The following is a 15,703-nucleotide window of genomic DNA, read 5'->3' on the forward strand; positions in this document are numbered from 1 at the left end:
CTTTCTTATATATATTTTTTTCGACTTACTGTATAAAAGTAGTTACGGGTAAAAGAGGAAGGAAACATTATTTCTTGGTCTGACAAAAGCAGTCCCCGGAGGAGAAAAGGGAAAATAAGGAAAAGAAAAAACAGCTTGGTCGCTGGAGGGCAATGACGCTACAAGACTTTGATCAGATGAATGAATACACTGGAATGGATCATAAAAGAGAGGTAGAAATATGATTGAAAATAGATGAGCTATTCTGGGCACAATAACCATGAGAACAGATGCATTTTGTAACATCCCCTCTAGATTCCCAACCACGGGTCGTGGACTATTTGCTACCAGATAGCACAGACACAATTTAAAAAAAACTTTTTAATCAGTTTGAGAAAAAAAAAAGTCTTATTTCGAAAATCGGGCTGTCAAAACACACGATTGATGCCTTCTGTCACTTATTTGTTGTTTTCCCTCAAGGCACTGTGCTTTCTCATAAATTGAATTAGAGGTACAAAACGAGGTCAGAGTCCAGATCATTACGGCGTACTGTCAAGTCATAATGACTATATCAACCAATGTGATGAATAGATTTTTTTCCATCTTGTAAATTTGCCCCTGCAATACAGTCAACACTGAAGGCCGTGTCAAATGTTTTTTTATTTATTTAACCGTAGTATTATTTTAGTCTAAACTTTAGGCTACAGGTACTAAAATTGGCTGGCGACCAATCCGGGGCGTACCGAGATAGGCGCCAGAGTTCACCCTGATCCTAATGAGGATGATTGCTGTAGAAAATAAATGGATTTGTCTGTTTTTCCTCCTGTACAGCAGTTAATAATGCATGTACTTTTCATTCCTCATCAGGCCACCAATATTCTGTCTGTCATGATTTGACTCCACATTACTCTCCAATCATTTTTCAGCCAGCTTCTATGGAGAGCTAGTTGGTGCGTGCATCAATATCTCAGCAATTTGATTTCTATTTAAAAACATTGATTGCACACAGGCTCGCCTAATAGGCAAGATAGGCAAATGCAAAGGGTGCCGTGGACTCAAGGGGGCGCCAACAATTAATTCCGTATAATTAAATTCACTGAAAATATGAGTTTGTTGGATTTGCAATAAACAAAAAAGCATGGACAAAGCATTCAAATTATTTTGGTTTACCCAATAAATTGAGTTGTCGCAACAGCAAGTCACCGACATGGTTTGTTTGTATAAAACGTTTTCCCTCGGGCCGACCCCGACGGCGCGTGTTCTTTTGCAATGTTTAAATAGCCAGTTCCCATTCTCTGTAGCGATGGCAAGGCCACGCAAACAATACCACGGCAAGCTTGATTCTCCTCTCCAGCAGCCTATTTATAATGAGCAAGTGCGTCATTGACAGATGCAGGTAGGCCCAATCTGCACTAAACAAGTTGCACATTTCCATTTAGCCATTAGCTTCCTTGCGTCGCTATTGGCAGAAGAGGACGACGGCGTCGGCCTGGGCTCGCACTCGACTTTGGCTCTGGAGACTAATGAGGTCTTCCAGATCTATTGTGGGGACGTAAGCTGTGTTCCTCGCCTCTGTTTTGTGTGTATGCTCATTGCTGCTGCCGAATGATAATAGCCTTGTGCCTGTGTTTAGGGAGATTATAGTCAGGGTTTTCAGTATCCATAAGATATAGTATAAGAATGCAGGGCATCGGGAAAAATCTTTCACCGCATTTCATTTTGTTTGCATCGTTTCGCTTCTCCATGCGGCCTGCCGTTACTTTTAATTATGCAGGAGGGCTTACAGTTGCTGCATGTTAAATACTAATCTCTCACGGGGTGAAAAAGTGTCTGTCAGGTGGTCGATAGGGAACGTGGGGTGAATCAGCATCGTACAACTGAATGAAAGGCTGGGACAAAGTGGTATTAAAAATCCGCTTTCTGGCACACACGTATAATCCTAATTGTCGCGGAACGCTAAGTCGATGGTTGTTATAGGAAAACCAAAAAGGTGAGCCTTCATCTGCTTCAATCATCTGCATAAAAGTAACAATGAAATACTTTGGCTTGTTTTTCCTTCATTCCGAATTCTATTTCAAATAGTGCATACAGTAAAAGTTGATGTGATTATTATAAATCAATTCCACATAAAATCGTAAGAACTAAAATCACATTTGACAGATATAACAAACAAGATCGTTAATTTCCTGTCACAATATAATGTAAAAAATGGCATAGAACAACCACGCCCACAAAGATATTTGAATGATGAACGAGGTCTTCCTGGACACGTAGCAGACAAGACCAGAAAATGATGTGGTGGGCCACAACTGGCCCTCGGGCCTTGAGTTAGACACCAATGGCATGGAATAACACCAGCAGGGTCCAATAACAAGAGTTATAGTCATGTGCATATTGCACGAAAAGAAAATGAGTCGTCCTATGAAGCATTCAGACAAGAAAATGAATCATCATTGTGAGTCGAGGGCATCTGTAATGCACGAGATGTTTGTCATCCATTTCACACGTCACCGAGATGGGTCTGTCTCGTCGATTTGCGCGCTGTCATTGTGACAAAGATGCTCCATACATCAAAACAAGACGATTGATGCCGTTGCTTGTGAGCGTTAACGTAGTAGTAGCACTCCTGCATCTGTTTTAATTGGAAGGAACAACTCTGCCACTCTCCATCCAAGCGTTCTATTAATCACCTTAATTGGTCATTTTGTATTGTCTGTATCACTTCATTCGCCGTCACTCTAAAATAACGTGAAGCAAATCATTCAGTGTTTCTGCTTAATAAACGTTTGTAAAGGCCGTTGTTCTGTCAGAGAGAGAGAGAGAGAGAGAGAGAGAGAGAGAGAAAGAGAGAGAGAGAGAAGAAAGTGCTCACAGTAATTTTGACATGTTTCATCAACAAAAGCCCGAGGTGCTTCTGAGGAGGAAAATATGTCAGGTGGGCACGTTTCCACTCCGCCTAAAATTAAGTGCTACGTTGAAAATGAAACACAGTGAGGCCTTTAAGGGGTGATGCAATCTGTTGCTGGTTAGAATTAGATTTTTTTTTTTTTCCCTCAACTTCCAAGTATCCCGACTTAGAGATTTTTTGAGATACGACCTCTCTCTCTCTCTCTCCCCCTCACCATCAGGTTTCACAATCTTGACACTTCCACATATGCAGCGACTTGCACCTCCTTAAGTACACAATAAAATGTGAGCCCCTCCCTTGCCTTGCTCTTACCCCGTTATGAATCCACTTCATCAGCGCTTGTGCGTGGTCTGCCTGACTGATTTTGGAGATCACAGGCAACGTGACGCCGTTGCACCCGGTTACAGCACGTACGACTGTTTTTTTTTTTTTCTTCTCCCTTCATGCGGCCATTTAACATTACAGCATATGAAACCTAATTATTTCACTAATCTTATTTCCTCATGTGGGAATAATGTCAAGCTTTTCAGACAGCAAAATAATAGCGGTCAGCTCGATCACTTTTGATTCCCAATTAGTTGGAGACAAAACCGGCGTGTATCGATTACTGACCCTTGTCGCAACCGATAAATATCATTTATAGTCTGAGGAAGGACCTTTAGTGGCCGGCTGACTTATGAGGCTTGTCAGTCAAGCTCCTTCCCGTCGGCTGAGCGAAATCTCTTTTAAATAACTGGGACAGACAATCCGGCTTCCAAGAAAGGAAACGCCACAGTGACCTTCCTTGGATTTCATTTCAAAACATCCAAACTACATTTTGATATTGAGCTTCTCCCAACAGGCCTTTCCACTAGATGAACAAAAATCAAACGTTCTTGTTTTGATTACCTTTTTTTTTTCTCCCACAGCAGTCCTTTATTCGTGATTTTTATTTCCATTTAGTTTCATGTCTGTTTATCACTAGTCTCAAGGGTCCACGTGACTGCAAGTTAAAGTATTGCATGACAGTTTAACCGAAACGTCATGAAGTCATCTTATGGTGCTCTTTGGGAATGCGGAAGATGAAAGCAAAGTGTCAGATAAAAGATTTGGAGATAGAAGATGCTTGCGGGTGTAAAGAAAAAAAATTCAATGGGATGATTTTCATGCTTTTGCATCAGGCTGAGAGGGCCGGTAAATGGGGGAGACAGCCGGCTCTGAGTATTTAATTCCGAAAGGTCATGTTAGCTCTAAATGCAATGGGGGAAAGGGTGGGGGGGATGCTTTAATTCATCGCTCCGACTTGTGGAACTTGTTGAGCAGAGAGAAAGGTGCATAAAAGGGGATTTTAAAAAAACAAACAAAGAGAAACAACAATTTGCGCACACAAGAGATTTTTTTTCTAATATTAACAATTCCATAACGAGGCTCTTTGAACGGTAGCAGAATGTTATTAGTTATGTGTATGCATGTTTAGATAACCATTTATTTCAGTTGTTTAGTTTACATTCATACTCAAAGATAAAAAAAAAAATTCAGAAAATAATAATAATTGAGTTGTATCAGTCACACTAATGCAGTGAAAGTTTTTCAATTATTTATCTTTTACACCCCAAACACTAAAAAAATGGAACAAATATTAGTAGACTTTTTATATACATATACATTAGGGTTTATATTTGAGTACCACTGAGCTACAGTATGTCAAATTTGCTGTTTCACGTATATCCCTGCATTCCAAAGATGTGTTTGTATTAACAATGACGCACAGCATGGGAAATGTGTTTGTGACAGCTGCTGAGCATGACTGACATATGGAACTGGCTGGCCATTATATATACTGACAGTGACACCCATTGAGTGGCACTTTTCACTCACTCTTTCTTTCTGGAAGCACTGACCTCATTCCATATATAATATACGTATATATATATATATATATATATATATATATATATATATACGTATATATATACACTACCGTTCAAAAGTTTGGGGTCACAAAATTGTTTGGGTGACCCCAAACTTTTGAACGGCAGTGTAAATATTATTATAATAAAATATTATGAATTAAATATTATAAATTATATCTTATATTTGTATAAGATTATATATAATCTATGAATATAAGTATACATATATATTATAAGATTTTTTACACAGAAGATTATATATATAATCTATAAATAATTATCTAAATAAATATATACACTACCGTTCAAAAGTTTGGGGTCACCCAAACAATTTTGTGACCCCAAACTTTTGAACGGTAGTGTATATATATATATACTATATATATATACTATATATATATATATATATATATATATATATATATATATATATATGTATTTGTGTATATATATAGTTTGTATGAGTGTGATAACAGGCTCTGAGATGTGCTGTGACACTGCAGCTGTTCTCCCCTGCAGACTGTCACACGCAGTCACATTTAGTCAACACTCCTTTTCCTACTTGCTCTCCTTAATTTTCCGTTCTGTTTCTGCGAATTCCACCCTGTTCACTCTCATTCAGTCCTCCAGTATCTTTACGCCACATCTTTGTCTGCAGCCGCTCTTCTCTCTAATCTCCCTTTTTTTCCCCCAGCCTCCTGCTTGGCATCAAAGTAAGCCCTGCTCCTCGACAGGCGCCAGCTCACACGGCTTATATTCTTTGCCATTTCAACGGGAAAAAAGTTTATAGTAAGAAATGTTTAGGATTTTTTTATTTTATTGCCATAGCAGAATCAATCAGTGACAGAGGGCACAACAACCTAAAAGCTATTTATTTAAATTTGGGTATTACTTTAGGTGATATATGATGCTCAGAGTGACGGAAATCGAGATGATCGCATCCAGATTTCAGTGATCGACAAAGTTTTACCATTTTTTTTTATTAACAGACATGCAAATACGTTTTAGAGATTAATTCTTTGCACTGACTCAGAATCTGTCCTTGTTTTTCATCAAAGTAATAAAAATAACCGTCATCAATCATAATCATAGTCAAATTAGGCTAGAAACAGTTGGAGGTTTTTTCTGAGCTATGAATTACAATGCATTTTAAAATCCGTATTGCGCAAGGTTTAGAGCTCCAAAAATTAGTAACAAAAAAATGTCTGGCTGCTATTTTTGCAGCTCTCGTGATGTTCAGGAACATTTCTTTGCAATAACAACTGGAACTTTTGAGTCATTCCTGCAGCTCTGTCGGGTGTCTCCCTCCCTGCCATAATAAACACAGCGAGGACTTTATGTACGGTCCACTTCTGTCAACCGCGGTTAGTCTGTGCTAGTTATATTCAGCGTAAGCCTGATCATCGGCATGTTGACATCGGTGGTCTCAGGCTGAAGAATGTCATCATCAATGACGTGGAGAAATTTGCCCCCTGCGGCCAAATTTTGAGTCGGTCAAATCAGAGCTATAAATGCAGCTCGTGTGGTTAGCAGCACGATTGTCACTTGTTTTCCCAAGAGGGATCAACCAACAGTATCGTAATTGGCCTATCATGGTCGACCTCAGGTGTTTTATTGACTGTAATTGCGCTCATATGTGTCGGCCCGCCGCCGCCGTGCGCAAATGCCAGCGCGATGATATTTTTACACATATACAGTGCAACAGGGTTTATATATATTTTTTCCCACACACTAATGGCATCTTTAGCACGGGCGTTTCCATGGGAACCGAGTTGCCACGGAAACACTGCATGTCTCTTTGAATTAGAAACGTCTCCTCCGATCCCCTCACGCCGTCCTGTCTGTCCCTCTTTCACTTTTTGCCATCTTGACTCGTACCTAGTTGACAGGCCAGCTGCTGTCAGTCACAACCACTTGAGGAAGACGTGGACCCCCCCCGCCCCCCCCCAGAAAAAGGCAAAATAGAGGAAAAGTATCCAACTTGTGTTGCATTTGTATTTTCTATGAACATAAAATAAGCTTGAGAGAGGCCAGGAGTGTTTTTTGTTCGAGTTGGAACAGGAAGAATGACAAAAGATAACAATGACAAAAGACGTTCTATGAATTGAAGAGCGGGAAGATTGAAAAACAGAGGGGAGGGGGGCGACATATATGACAAGGTAGGATGGAGACGGCTGATGAAAAGGATGATTGATTCTCCCGTCTCAGTAACCACGCTACCACACTTATCCTGATTTTATCCAATTCATTTATTTCCATTTTGCTTGTGTGCAGCCAAGAGGAGATAAGCACGTGATGGAAAGAAACTGAGCAGGAGCCACCAGTGAATGGAGTTATGTAGGGTGAGCTTCCAAATGAGAGCTGGGAGGGAATCACATTCATCCCCCAGGTGGTGATGAATTTCTGGAAACACATGAGGGATGCGCCGCGAGGGGAGAGGACGAGGTGAAAAGATGCAGGAAAGGAGAGAAAATCACGTCATGACAAGGTTTTGAACCTTGTGGCTCAAATTGCACTGTGCACTTGACTCCTGCGTGCACCTCTCGCCTCAGGTGTTCAGAGAGTCGGATGACATGGATGGCAGACAGGAACAGGAAGGAGGGATGATAAGTACTTGCCTTCCTTTCTTTATTAAAGAGGAAGTCAAGTCCAATTTTTTTTTGACAATAAGATTTAACTTTGGGATATGAATTAAGCAGCAAATGGTTGCCAGCCAATCACAACAATCGAATTTAGCGCAGTGAAATTGTAAATAATCGATTTGCTTCGAAGGGGTGAGGGGCAGAATTATCTTGAGGGTGCTATTGGTTTTCTCCCCCCCCCCCCCCCCCCCCCCCCCCCATCTAGATAAAGAGGAGTTTATTTTCTCTTTTCACCGTTTTAACTTGCAGGGGGAACCTTTGCCCCCTGGCCAGATTGCCAATGCCAGAGTCCTGCTCGTCAAGCTTAAGCTGTTTTCTATGAACCGGAAAGTAGCCTGCGAAGAATATGATTTGAACAGAGAAAAATGAAAATACAGCTCTCCCACTTTTATTTGAGAAATGTTCTCTGTCTGTCGTAAATCATGGGTTGACGCCTTCCCGCCACCCTAGAATTTAACAACAAATGCTTCGTCTTACTTTTGAAGCAGAAGTTATGATTTGTGTCACGGAGTAAGTTTATTGTTATTGCAGATTTTTTCTGTTTAAAAAAAAAAAACCCTCATGCACTTGGGATATCTTTAGGCTCTTTGACTTGAACTGGTACGAGACTGCAGTATGCTGATGAGAGGCGGCATTTTTACACAACCACTTTGTTTTTGCATATTTTGTCGAATCAAAGTGCCTGAAGCATCAGTGTGAAAGTGGCTTATTTGGAGATCACACAATCCGCCTAATTTAAGATGATTACATGCTTGGAAACTACCATCTTTTTCATGTCAATGTTGAAGCTGAAATGCAAAATATTTCCAACTGCCTTGAGGTGCATTCACAAAGATTGAAACCTTCATTTATGTTCGAAACGGTTTTATCGACTAATTCTCATCACATTATCAATGATCGACTGTCATATTCATGTCCGCAGATTAGTATACTAACCAGCTTTTTATCTTTACACCTCCTTCCAAGCTTTCTTTCCAGTGTGGGAAGTGTTGAAACCCTGAAACCCTTAAAAAATGAAATGATTATGACAATTTTGCTTTCTAGAAATCCAAACACTGAGTCATGCTCATGACTAATAGTTTATTTCAATAATGAAAGAAAGTGAAGTACATTGAGTATAATATAATATAACATAACATAACATAACATAACATAACATAACATAACATAACATAACATAATATAATATAATATAATATAATTTATTCATTGGTTTGAATTTATTCTGGAGGTGGGAAAACAGACATTACAAAAAAAAATAAATCAGAATGCGTGTATGATAGAACACAATTCCAAGAAGTGCAGTTGCACTATAGTGCTGAGTGTTGGTTTTCATTTCACGTGTGACTAACTGTTATCCAAACTGTTGACGGGGGTGATTTGGATGCGCTTGAATAGAAGCGGGCCGACTAAAGCCTTGCCATCATCTCTGACTGTGTGACAAGCTCACCTTCACTACTCGGACTAAAGCAGAGAATGAGTTCCATGTGGGTGATATCGTCGTCGCTGCACAAATTTGGACTCTTGCAGAATACGATGACATGTACAAAGACAAGTCAATATAGTATCTATACCTCTTTTTCTTTCTTCCATTTATGTTTTTCTGAAACAGACATCCGGTTGCTACTGGGTCGCACGGGTCATAGCTAATTGGTTGTGCGGCTAGTTTCGATTGGCGCTATCTTTCCCAATCAGTATACACGGCTCCCACGTGTCAGTGATTAATTACCTGCATTGCCGCCAGTGCAAACGAGCATAATCAACTCTTCACGAAGGCGCTTTCCATTAACTGGCGAGGCCAAGGGTAAAGCTGAATTGACTCCCCCGCTTGTCTTAGCAGGATTTGCTCTTTTTGAAGGGATTGTTAGTTTAATTCACCTTTTATTGCCATGAGGGAGGGAGGGGCTATCTTTATTGAGTTTGAAGACAGTAGAGGGAATAATTAAGTGCTCTTCCTGTCAATGTACGTGACTGGCATAAAAAGAAACACAAAGATACTTTTTTCAATTAAAAAAAAAAAATACATTTTATCTCGTTCTTTTAAAAGATACTTTACTTTTTACTTTAAGATACTTTGTTCTAGATAAAACAACAAGATTGTTGCCACTGAAATGAGTTTCCTCCGCATGGTTTGGATTGCCTCTCTTGCAGTACGGAATATGTTCTTTTCCATGTTCCATTTCCCTGAAGGGTCCCTGAGAGATGTTTAACTTCTTCATCTGCCTCTTTCAGTGTCGTAGGAACCGAAATCATGAGAGAAGATCAGCACACGTTTAAAATGCACCCCTTGAAAAAGATTGTGTAGAAAGTTGGAAATGTCCTGCGTCAACTAATACAAAAAAAACGTTCTTCTCATTTCAAGTGTTCCTCTTAACAAGCTTTACTTTCCTGTGCAACACTTTGGGCTTGAATGACATCATGTCAGGAGTGTAACAATGGACGATTGAATAGAGCATTTAATTGCTTCCTTCTCGTGGTGTGCACAGTCACAATGGAGGTGACTGTTCACTGGTCATTGCACGTTTGTAAATGAGGTTGACACGGTTGCAAGACAAAGAGATTAATTAGCGCTCATTAGGCAGTCAGTTGATTACAAGCCAGTAGTTGGTGGCACACAATAGAGGACGTCATGGCTTCTTTTGGAGAGGTAAATAGGAAGCCCGGCTGTGGCTTGGACTGGCAGAGACAGTGGCAGATAAATGCATAAATCCATCATGCTTTTTTTACTTACCCTAAAAGAAGGAATAAAATTGCTTAAAGCGTATCTGAATGATTATACGACTGCAATCCGGATGGCCTATGTCTTGTGAATTTCTGATTTTTAGAAAAATTACAAATCCCTCCCTTTTGATTGTGAATTATTGATCAAAATAATTTTGAATGACTCATTTCTGGCCCAATTATTTATTTGCTTGCGTACTTGACCAAATATTATTGCTATTTTTAACCAAAGAATTAATTATTGAAATCACACTCAATTGGGGGTGTACGTATAGAAAGAAATCAGGGCCTGCACCTCACAATTGACCAAATTTCTAGCAATCAAGTAGTCTATAATCTCTGTATTTAATTTCATAAAGTATCAGGATTATTCAGGCTTTACTAATGAACAGCCAAACAAAGAACCTCAACACCAATTGGGTGCTGGACCATGAAATATCTTTACCTAAATTAAAATAATCTGTCACAACGTTCACTCACACATAAACAGAAAACAATTGCACACACCATGTCCTAATTTTTATCGTGTTTAAATGCAGCCCACACACACACACGCGCACAGACGCTCGAGAAACAGTCCCACTGCGGGAGTGAATCATATTCCACCGCTTCGCCAATCATTTCCTGGACAGAAATAGCAACATGTCATTCAATCAGGATGTTATAGGATGTTTAAAATGGGAAGCTGAGAGTCTTTTGAAACGGGGTCAATGATAATTAAACAGACGAATATGAGATTAAATAACAGTGGGCTACTGTGTGTGTGTGTGTGTGTTTTATTTGAAATATGGTGGCGGGTTCACGCTGGGAACGATTGACAGCAACGGCTGCACGCTGACTGTGAGGAGGGGAAGATAGAGGGAAGAAGATGAAAGGAGGCGAAAGACGAGTGTGATGAAGTGGGAAAGCTGATTGTTGCCCGGGCGCTATGCGCACACTGCCGTTTTGTGTGTCACGATGTGAGCGTGTCTGTGAGTTCTTAGCATTTGCCTGTGTTGTCAAGCACTCTCTCTCTTTCTCTCTCTCCCCAATCCGCTCCCACCAGAGCTTGTTGAGCATCGGGCTGATACGTTGCTGCTCCCCTTGCAAATCTAATTGGAGACAGGCTTTCATAGGCATGACATGGAGATGAGTTGCCAAATCCTTTCAGGCCCTCAGCACTGTACAGTGACGCAGCAGGACGATCCCTGACAGTCTTAATGGCTCTATGCCGCCTTCAAAAGAATTGGGGAAGTAGAACTTGAAAAGCCCGACCTTAAAGTCTTCCTAGTGGATGGATGGTAACGTTAGCAATGATGGCGAATATTAGTTTGGTTTGTGGTAAAGCTTTCTTGAACATTATGGGCAAGTCTCGCGCAAAGCACGGTCTAACTGTACGCAAATGGGTGTTTGCGCCGTTGTGGATGTGAACACAGCCTATGGTTGCGGTGGTTGCTCGCACAAAAGTTGAAACATGCCTCCCTGAGTGATGATTTGTGTACGTTGGCATATTCAGCACGGCAAGACCATTCTGAGCGTGTTGAAATTTAAAAGGCACGTTTGATCTCGCTGACGTGAGAATGAAGAGGTGGCAAGATGTAAGAGAATTTTTATCTGCAAGAACCACCAAAGTGACAGAACGTTGATTGGTCACAACTTGCTCCATGCTAGCGTAGACTTGAAAGTAAATCAGTGGCAATGCCCTCCTTCTGACCTGTTTGTGTATATCAGATTGTCTTTACGTACGTATTTAATTATGTCAGTATTGTATCTGTTTTGTTGTGTAGAATAATTTTTTTATTGGTTTTCAAGAACATCCCACACAAGCTGGTTGAGGTAGTCCCAGTTTTGACACCGAAACTGACTTTTGAGCATAGAAGCAAATATTCTGATGGATTCAAAGGGATGTGGAGGTAAATGAGAACGTTCGGATCATTCTTACGTGTCCAGACTCCCCCCCCCAAAAAAAACAACAACAGCAAAACTTTTGGACATTAATCCGTCACACCGAGACATCGGTAGACTTTAAAGCACGGCAGACTTAAAACCACGACACCGCAATAATCCGGTCAGGATGAGACGAAGCAGTGCATTAAAAGGCGTGCGTGGAACAGATCGCTATCACAGTCCCTCGTCTTAGATGTGCTGATGAAAAGGATGCACAGGATCAAGTGTACTTGTGGCTCGGAGACGAGCTGCACACTGCATGACAAGAACCATGGCTTTTCTTTCTTTCCATGTCCCATTCATCAGCAGCTTGCAACATTTCCCCCCCCCCTAGCAAAATAGCAAATAAACACTGTTGGGGAAATGGATATGGTAAATGGGGAAAAAAAAATCTGAAAAAAACAAATCAATTGTCTGGCCTGGGGGGGTCCAAGAATTTAATCAGGAGCCAGTGCCCCCACGGCCCCCCCTCTAGCTCCGCCAGTGCAGCACAACTCGTACATTATTTTAATCTCGATCCTCCAACACATCTGACTAATTAACTCATTTTTGGAGGAGTGATGCCAGGCCAAAGAAGAGGTTTGTATCCATCACTGGGAGAGAATGCATTTAAAATTTGTCTCTTATCCAAATCTGGATTGTTTTGCCCTGGTGAGATTCATCACTCTGCTGACTACCGTCCTCGTTACGTACGTAGATAAGTTTGTTTCACAAAAATCCATGGCTCGTTTTTCAAATAAATTGAATCCAACCCACTCGTTAGAAGTTTAGTCAAAATGAGGGAGCCGGAAAATGAAGTGACAAACCTCTTAGCTGGCCTCCTCGTATAATTACTCTGCATGTATGCGCCCTATAGGATTCACACATTCGTGACATGAACTAATGAGCTGTAGAACATGAGGCAAAAAATGGAGCATACAGAGGAATTGGATAATAGGAATAGGGGAGCGGGTCAGTGGTACCAAAGGAAAAAATGTATCACCGACGCCATTCGAGTAGCGTATAAGAATTAAACAGCAATGATGATCTTTGAAAGCATCATAAGAAAAATTGTAATCTGAGAAGGAACAGATTAAGTGGTGACCTTATGATCCCGCTGAATGGCAGGTTTTGATCTGAAGAGTTATTACACCTCGCAGCTCTTTTTTTTTTTTTTTTTTTTAGACAATCAGGGAAAAAAAAGTGACAGTAAGGAAACGATGACAACTTAAGCAGCTTGAGTTGGTAATGGAGAGAGTGAGTAAGTGGGAGGAAATGAAAAGGCAACCCAGTAACCCAAGGAGGAATGCGTGTGTGTTTGTGTGCGTGCGCGACGTCACTGGCTCAACATGTCACCAAGAGAAAATACAGAAAGGTCAGCTGTGACAAAACGATTGATCCCGCAGGACAATTAAAATGGCTAAATCACAGTGTAGAAAGTGCTGCGGCGTATGCTGGATAGACAAATGGAGATGCGATCATGCACCCGTTTTAAAATATGTGCCAAAACGTAATCAGGAAGGGGCGTGTCTCATTCATCCATTCATCGTTTTGTTCTCAATGGACTGCAACTGGACTGTTGTGGTTGTCTTGAACGATGTTTCACCATTCATCTGAGCAGGCTTCATCTGTTCAACTGGTCCTAAACAAACCTGACTGTAGTAGGTTGATAAAATGATTTATAAAATAAATCATCCCTCTGGCTGTATTGTGTCTATCTAATTTGATTTATAAGACAGCCTACAGGTTTGATCAGAATCAACTATATTGGCCAAGCGTGTCACTGGATAATAAAAAACAGGGTGTTGTCCAAGAGAAAATTTGAGTTGTCCAACACCCAAGGCAAAAGTTGATCTCACAACAGATGCAAATCACGTGTTAATTCTCCCTCAATTTGCTTGTACAACCCCCACCACCTTTTTTTCCCCACACTGCCAATCCTTTCACCCTCTCTTGACATTGCGGTGTTGGCGCCTCATTACTGTGAAAAGTAGCTAGCAGATCATTTCTGTCCCTGTGGCAGAAAAAGTAGGGGGGTACGGAAGTTGGGGGTCCAATGTGATGTATTGTGCCTGATGAGCGCTCACTCTTGTATGATTCACACATATGACCGACGGTCCACGTCGATACATGCATGCATGCGTGCTATGCACATACATGCAAGCGCAAACATTTCATTGCGCATGAATGTTTGATTTATGTTTAGACCAATTAAGAACATTTTAGATTTTCCCTTGACACTTGTATGATCCATCCATCCATCCATCCATCCATCCATCCATCCATCCATCCATCCATCCATCCATCCATCCATCCATCCATCCATCCATCCATCCATCCATCCAACCTAAATAATTAAAAACTTCAGTTTTGACTGAAACTCAAAAACTTCGTCATTTACCTCATTAAACTAGCTGAGAAAAAAAAAATACTAGAAATACTGGATGACATTAAAGTGTGCACTTCTACCTAATGAAGTGTGCAGCAAAGTGCTGCATATAAGCTCCGGGCAAATAAGCATAGTAATTCTCCCCATTTTCAATTTTCTAGGAAGCCTGCAGTGGTTGAATCACTTCAATCAAAGCATTCATCTGAACAATTCATTTTATTTGTAGCGTGCTTCTCAAAGTCCTTAAAGGTGCTTTGTCTTCCGCGTATATGCACGCATCAGTGTGTAGACACTCCTCCACTGTGCATCTTCAGAAGCAGAGTGCATCCTCGGTGTGCCGGACAGCAAAAACAGCAGTCGGTCTTGTCGCTCCGGTCGTCAGCCGCTGTCACACCGAAGACCCCTGACATGATGCCGCTCTCATTACAGCCCCTCTGCCATGTCGCCTCCAGTCACTTACACCTCATGAATAATCCATCTCGACTCTCGCGTCCTGATGAGTCGCTTGGCGCTTTTGACATGGATGGCTGACCCTGCCCTGATTCAAAGCACCAGACGGAACTTCATTATTTAAGTTGCTGTTGTCGTGGAAATGTTACAAGTGGCAAAGATGACACAATTGCTGTCAATGGCATTAGAATTCACTCGATACCGTTTTTTTTGTTACCAACATCCGATGAAAGCCGCTGGCCTAATACAAGTTGATCTTTTTAACGTTTGAAGAAGCTTTATAAATAAAGCTTGATACATTTACAAGTTCTGAGTGTGACACACTGTGCCATGTTGGAAACACCGAGGTATAGCATCCATTTTAATATGAATAAAATGATCTATTATGACTGTTAACTACATTTACTCCAGAGGCACACGGTCACTGTGCATGTGTCATAATTATCTGTCTTCTACTTCCCCTTTCTTGCTGGTGGACTTTGTTAGCTAATTGGCTCTCCGTCTCTCGTTTCCAGGACGACAACTCCATGTTTTTCCAATTCGGCCCGTCGATCGAGCAGCAGGCCTCGGTCATGTTGAATATCATGGAGGAGTATGACTGGTACATCTTCTCCATAGTGACCACATACTACCCAGGCTACCAGGACTTTGTCAATAAGGTGAGCAAACAGTTGTAGCATGCTCACTCTAAGCGGTTACGCTAAGCCTGAGAAGCAAACGCAGTTGGTGTCTATGCCACCTGTCTGCTACATTTTCATCACAGTGAAGAAGCTGCCTTTGGAAATGAACATCAGTTCCGAACAAGTTGGGGGTCAGT

At 41.0% G+C, this 15,703-nt stretch overlaps 1 protein-coding gene across 4 annotated transcripts in view; it reads left to right on the forward strand.

Moving 5' to 3' along the window:
• grin2bb (glutamate receptor, ionotropic, N-methyl D-aspartate 2B, genome duplicate b) overlaps positions 1-15,703 on the forward strand; it is a 53,788-nt gene that overhangs the window by 14,505 nt on the left and 23,580 nt on the right. For all 4 annotated transcript variants that reach the window (XM_037276212.1, XM_037276383.1, XM_037276466.1 and 1 more), the window contains exon 4: positions 15,402-15,545. In XM_037276212.1, coding sequence (XP_037132107.1) covers positions 15,402-15,545 — 144 coding nt within the window. The remainder of the gene's footprint in view (positions 1-15,401; positions 15,546-15,703) is intronic.

This window comes from Syngnathus acus, chromosome 1 (genome assembly GCF_901709675.1).
Source record: "Syngnathus acus chromosome 1, fSynAcu1.2, whole genome shotgun sequence".
Lineage (NCBI taxonomy): Eukaryota > Metazoa > Chordata > Actinopteri > Syngnathiformes > Syngnathidae > Syngnathus > Syngnathus acus.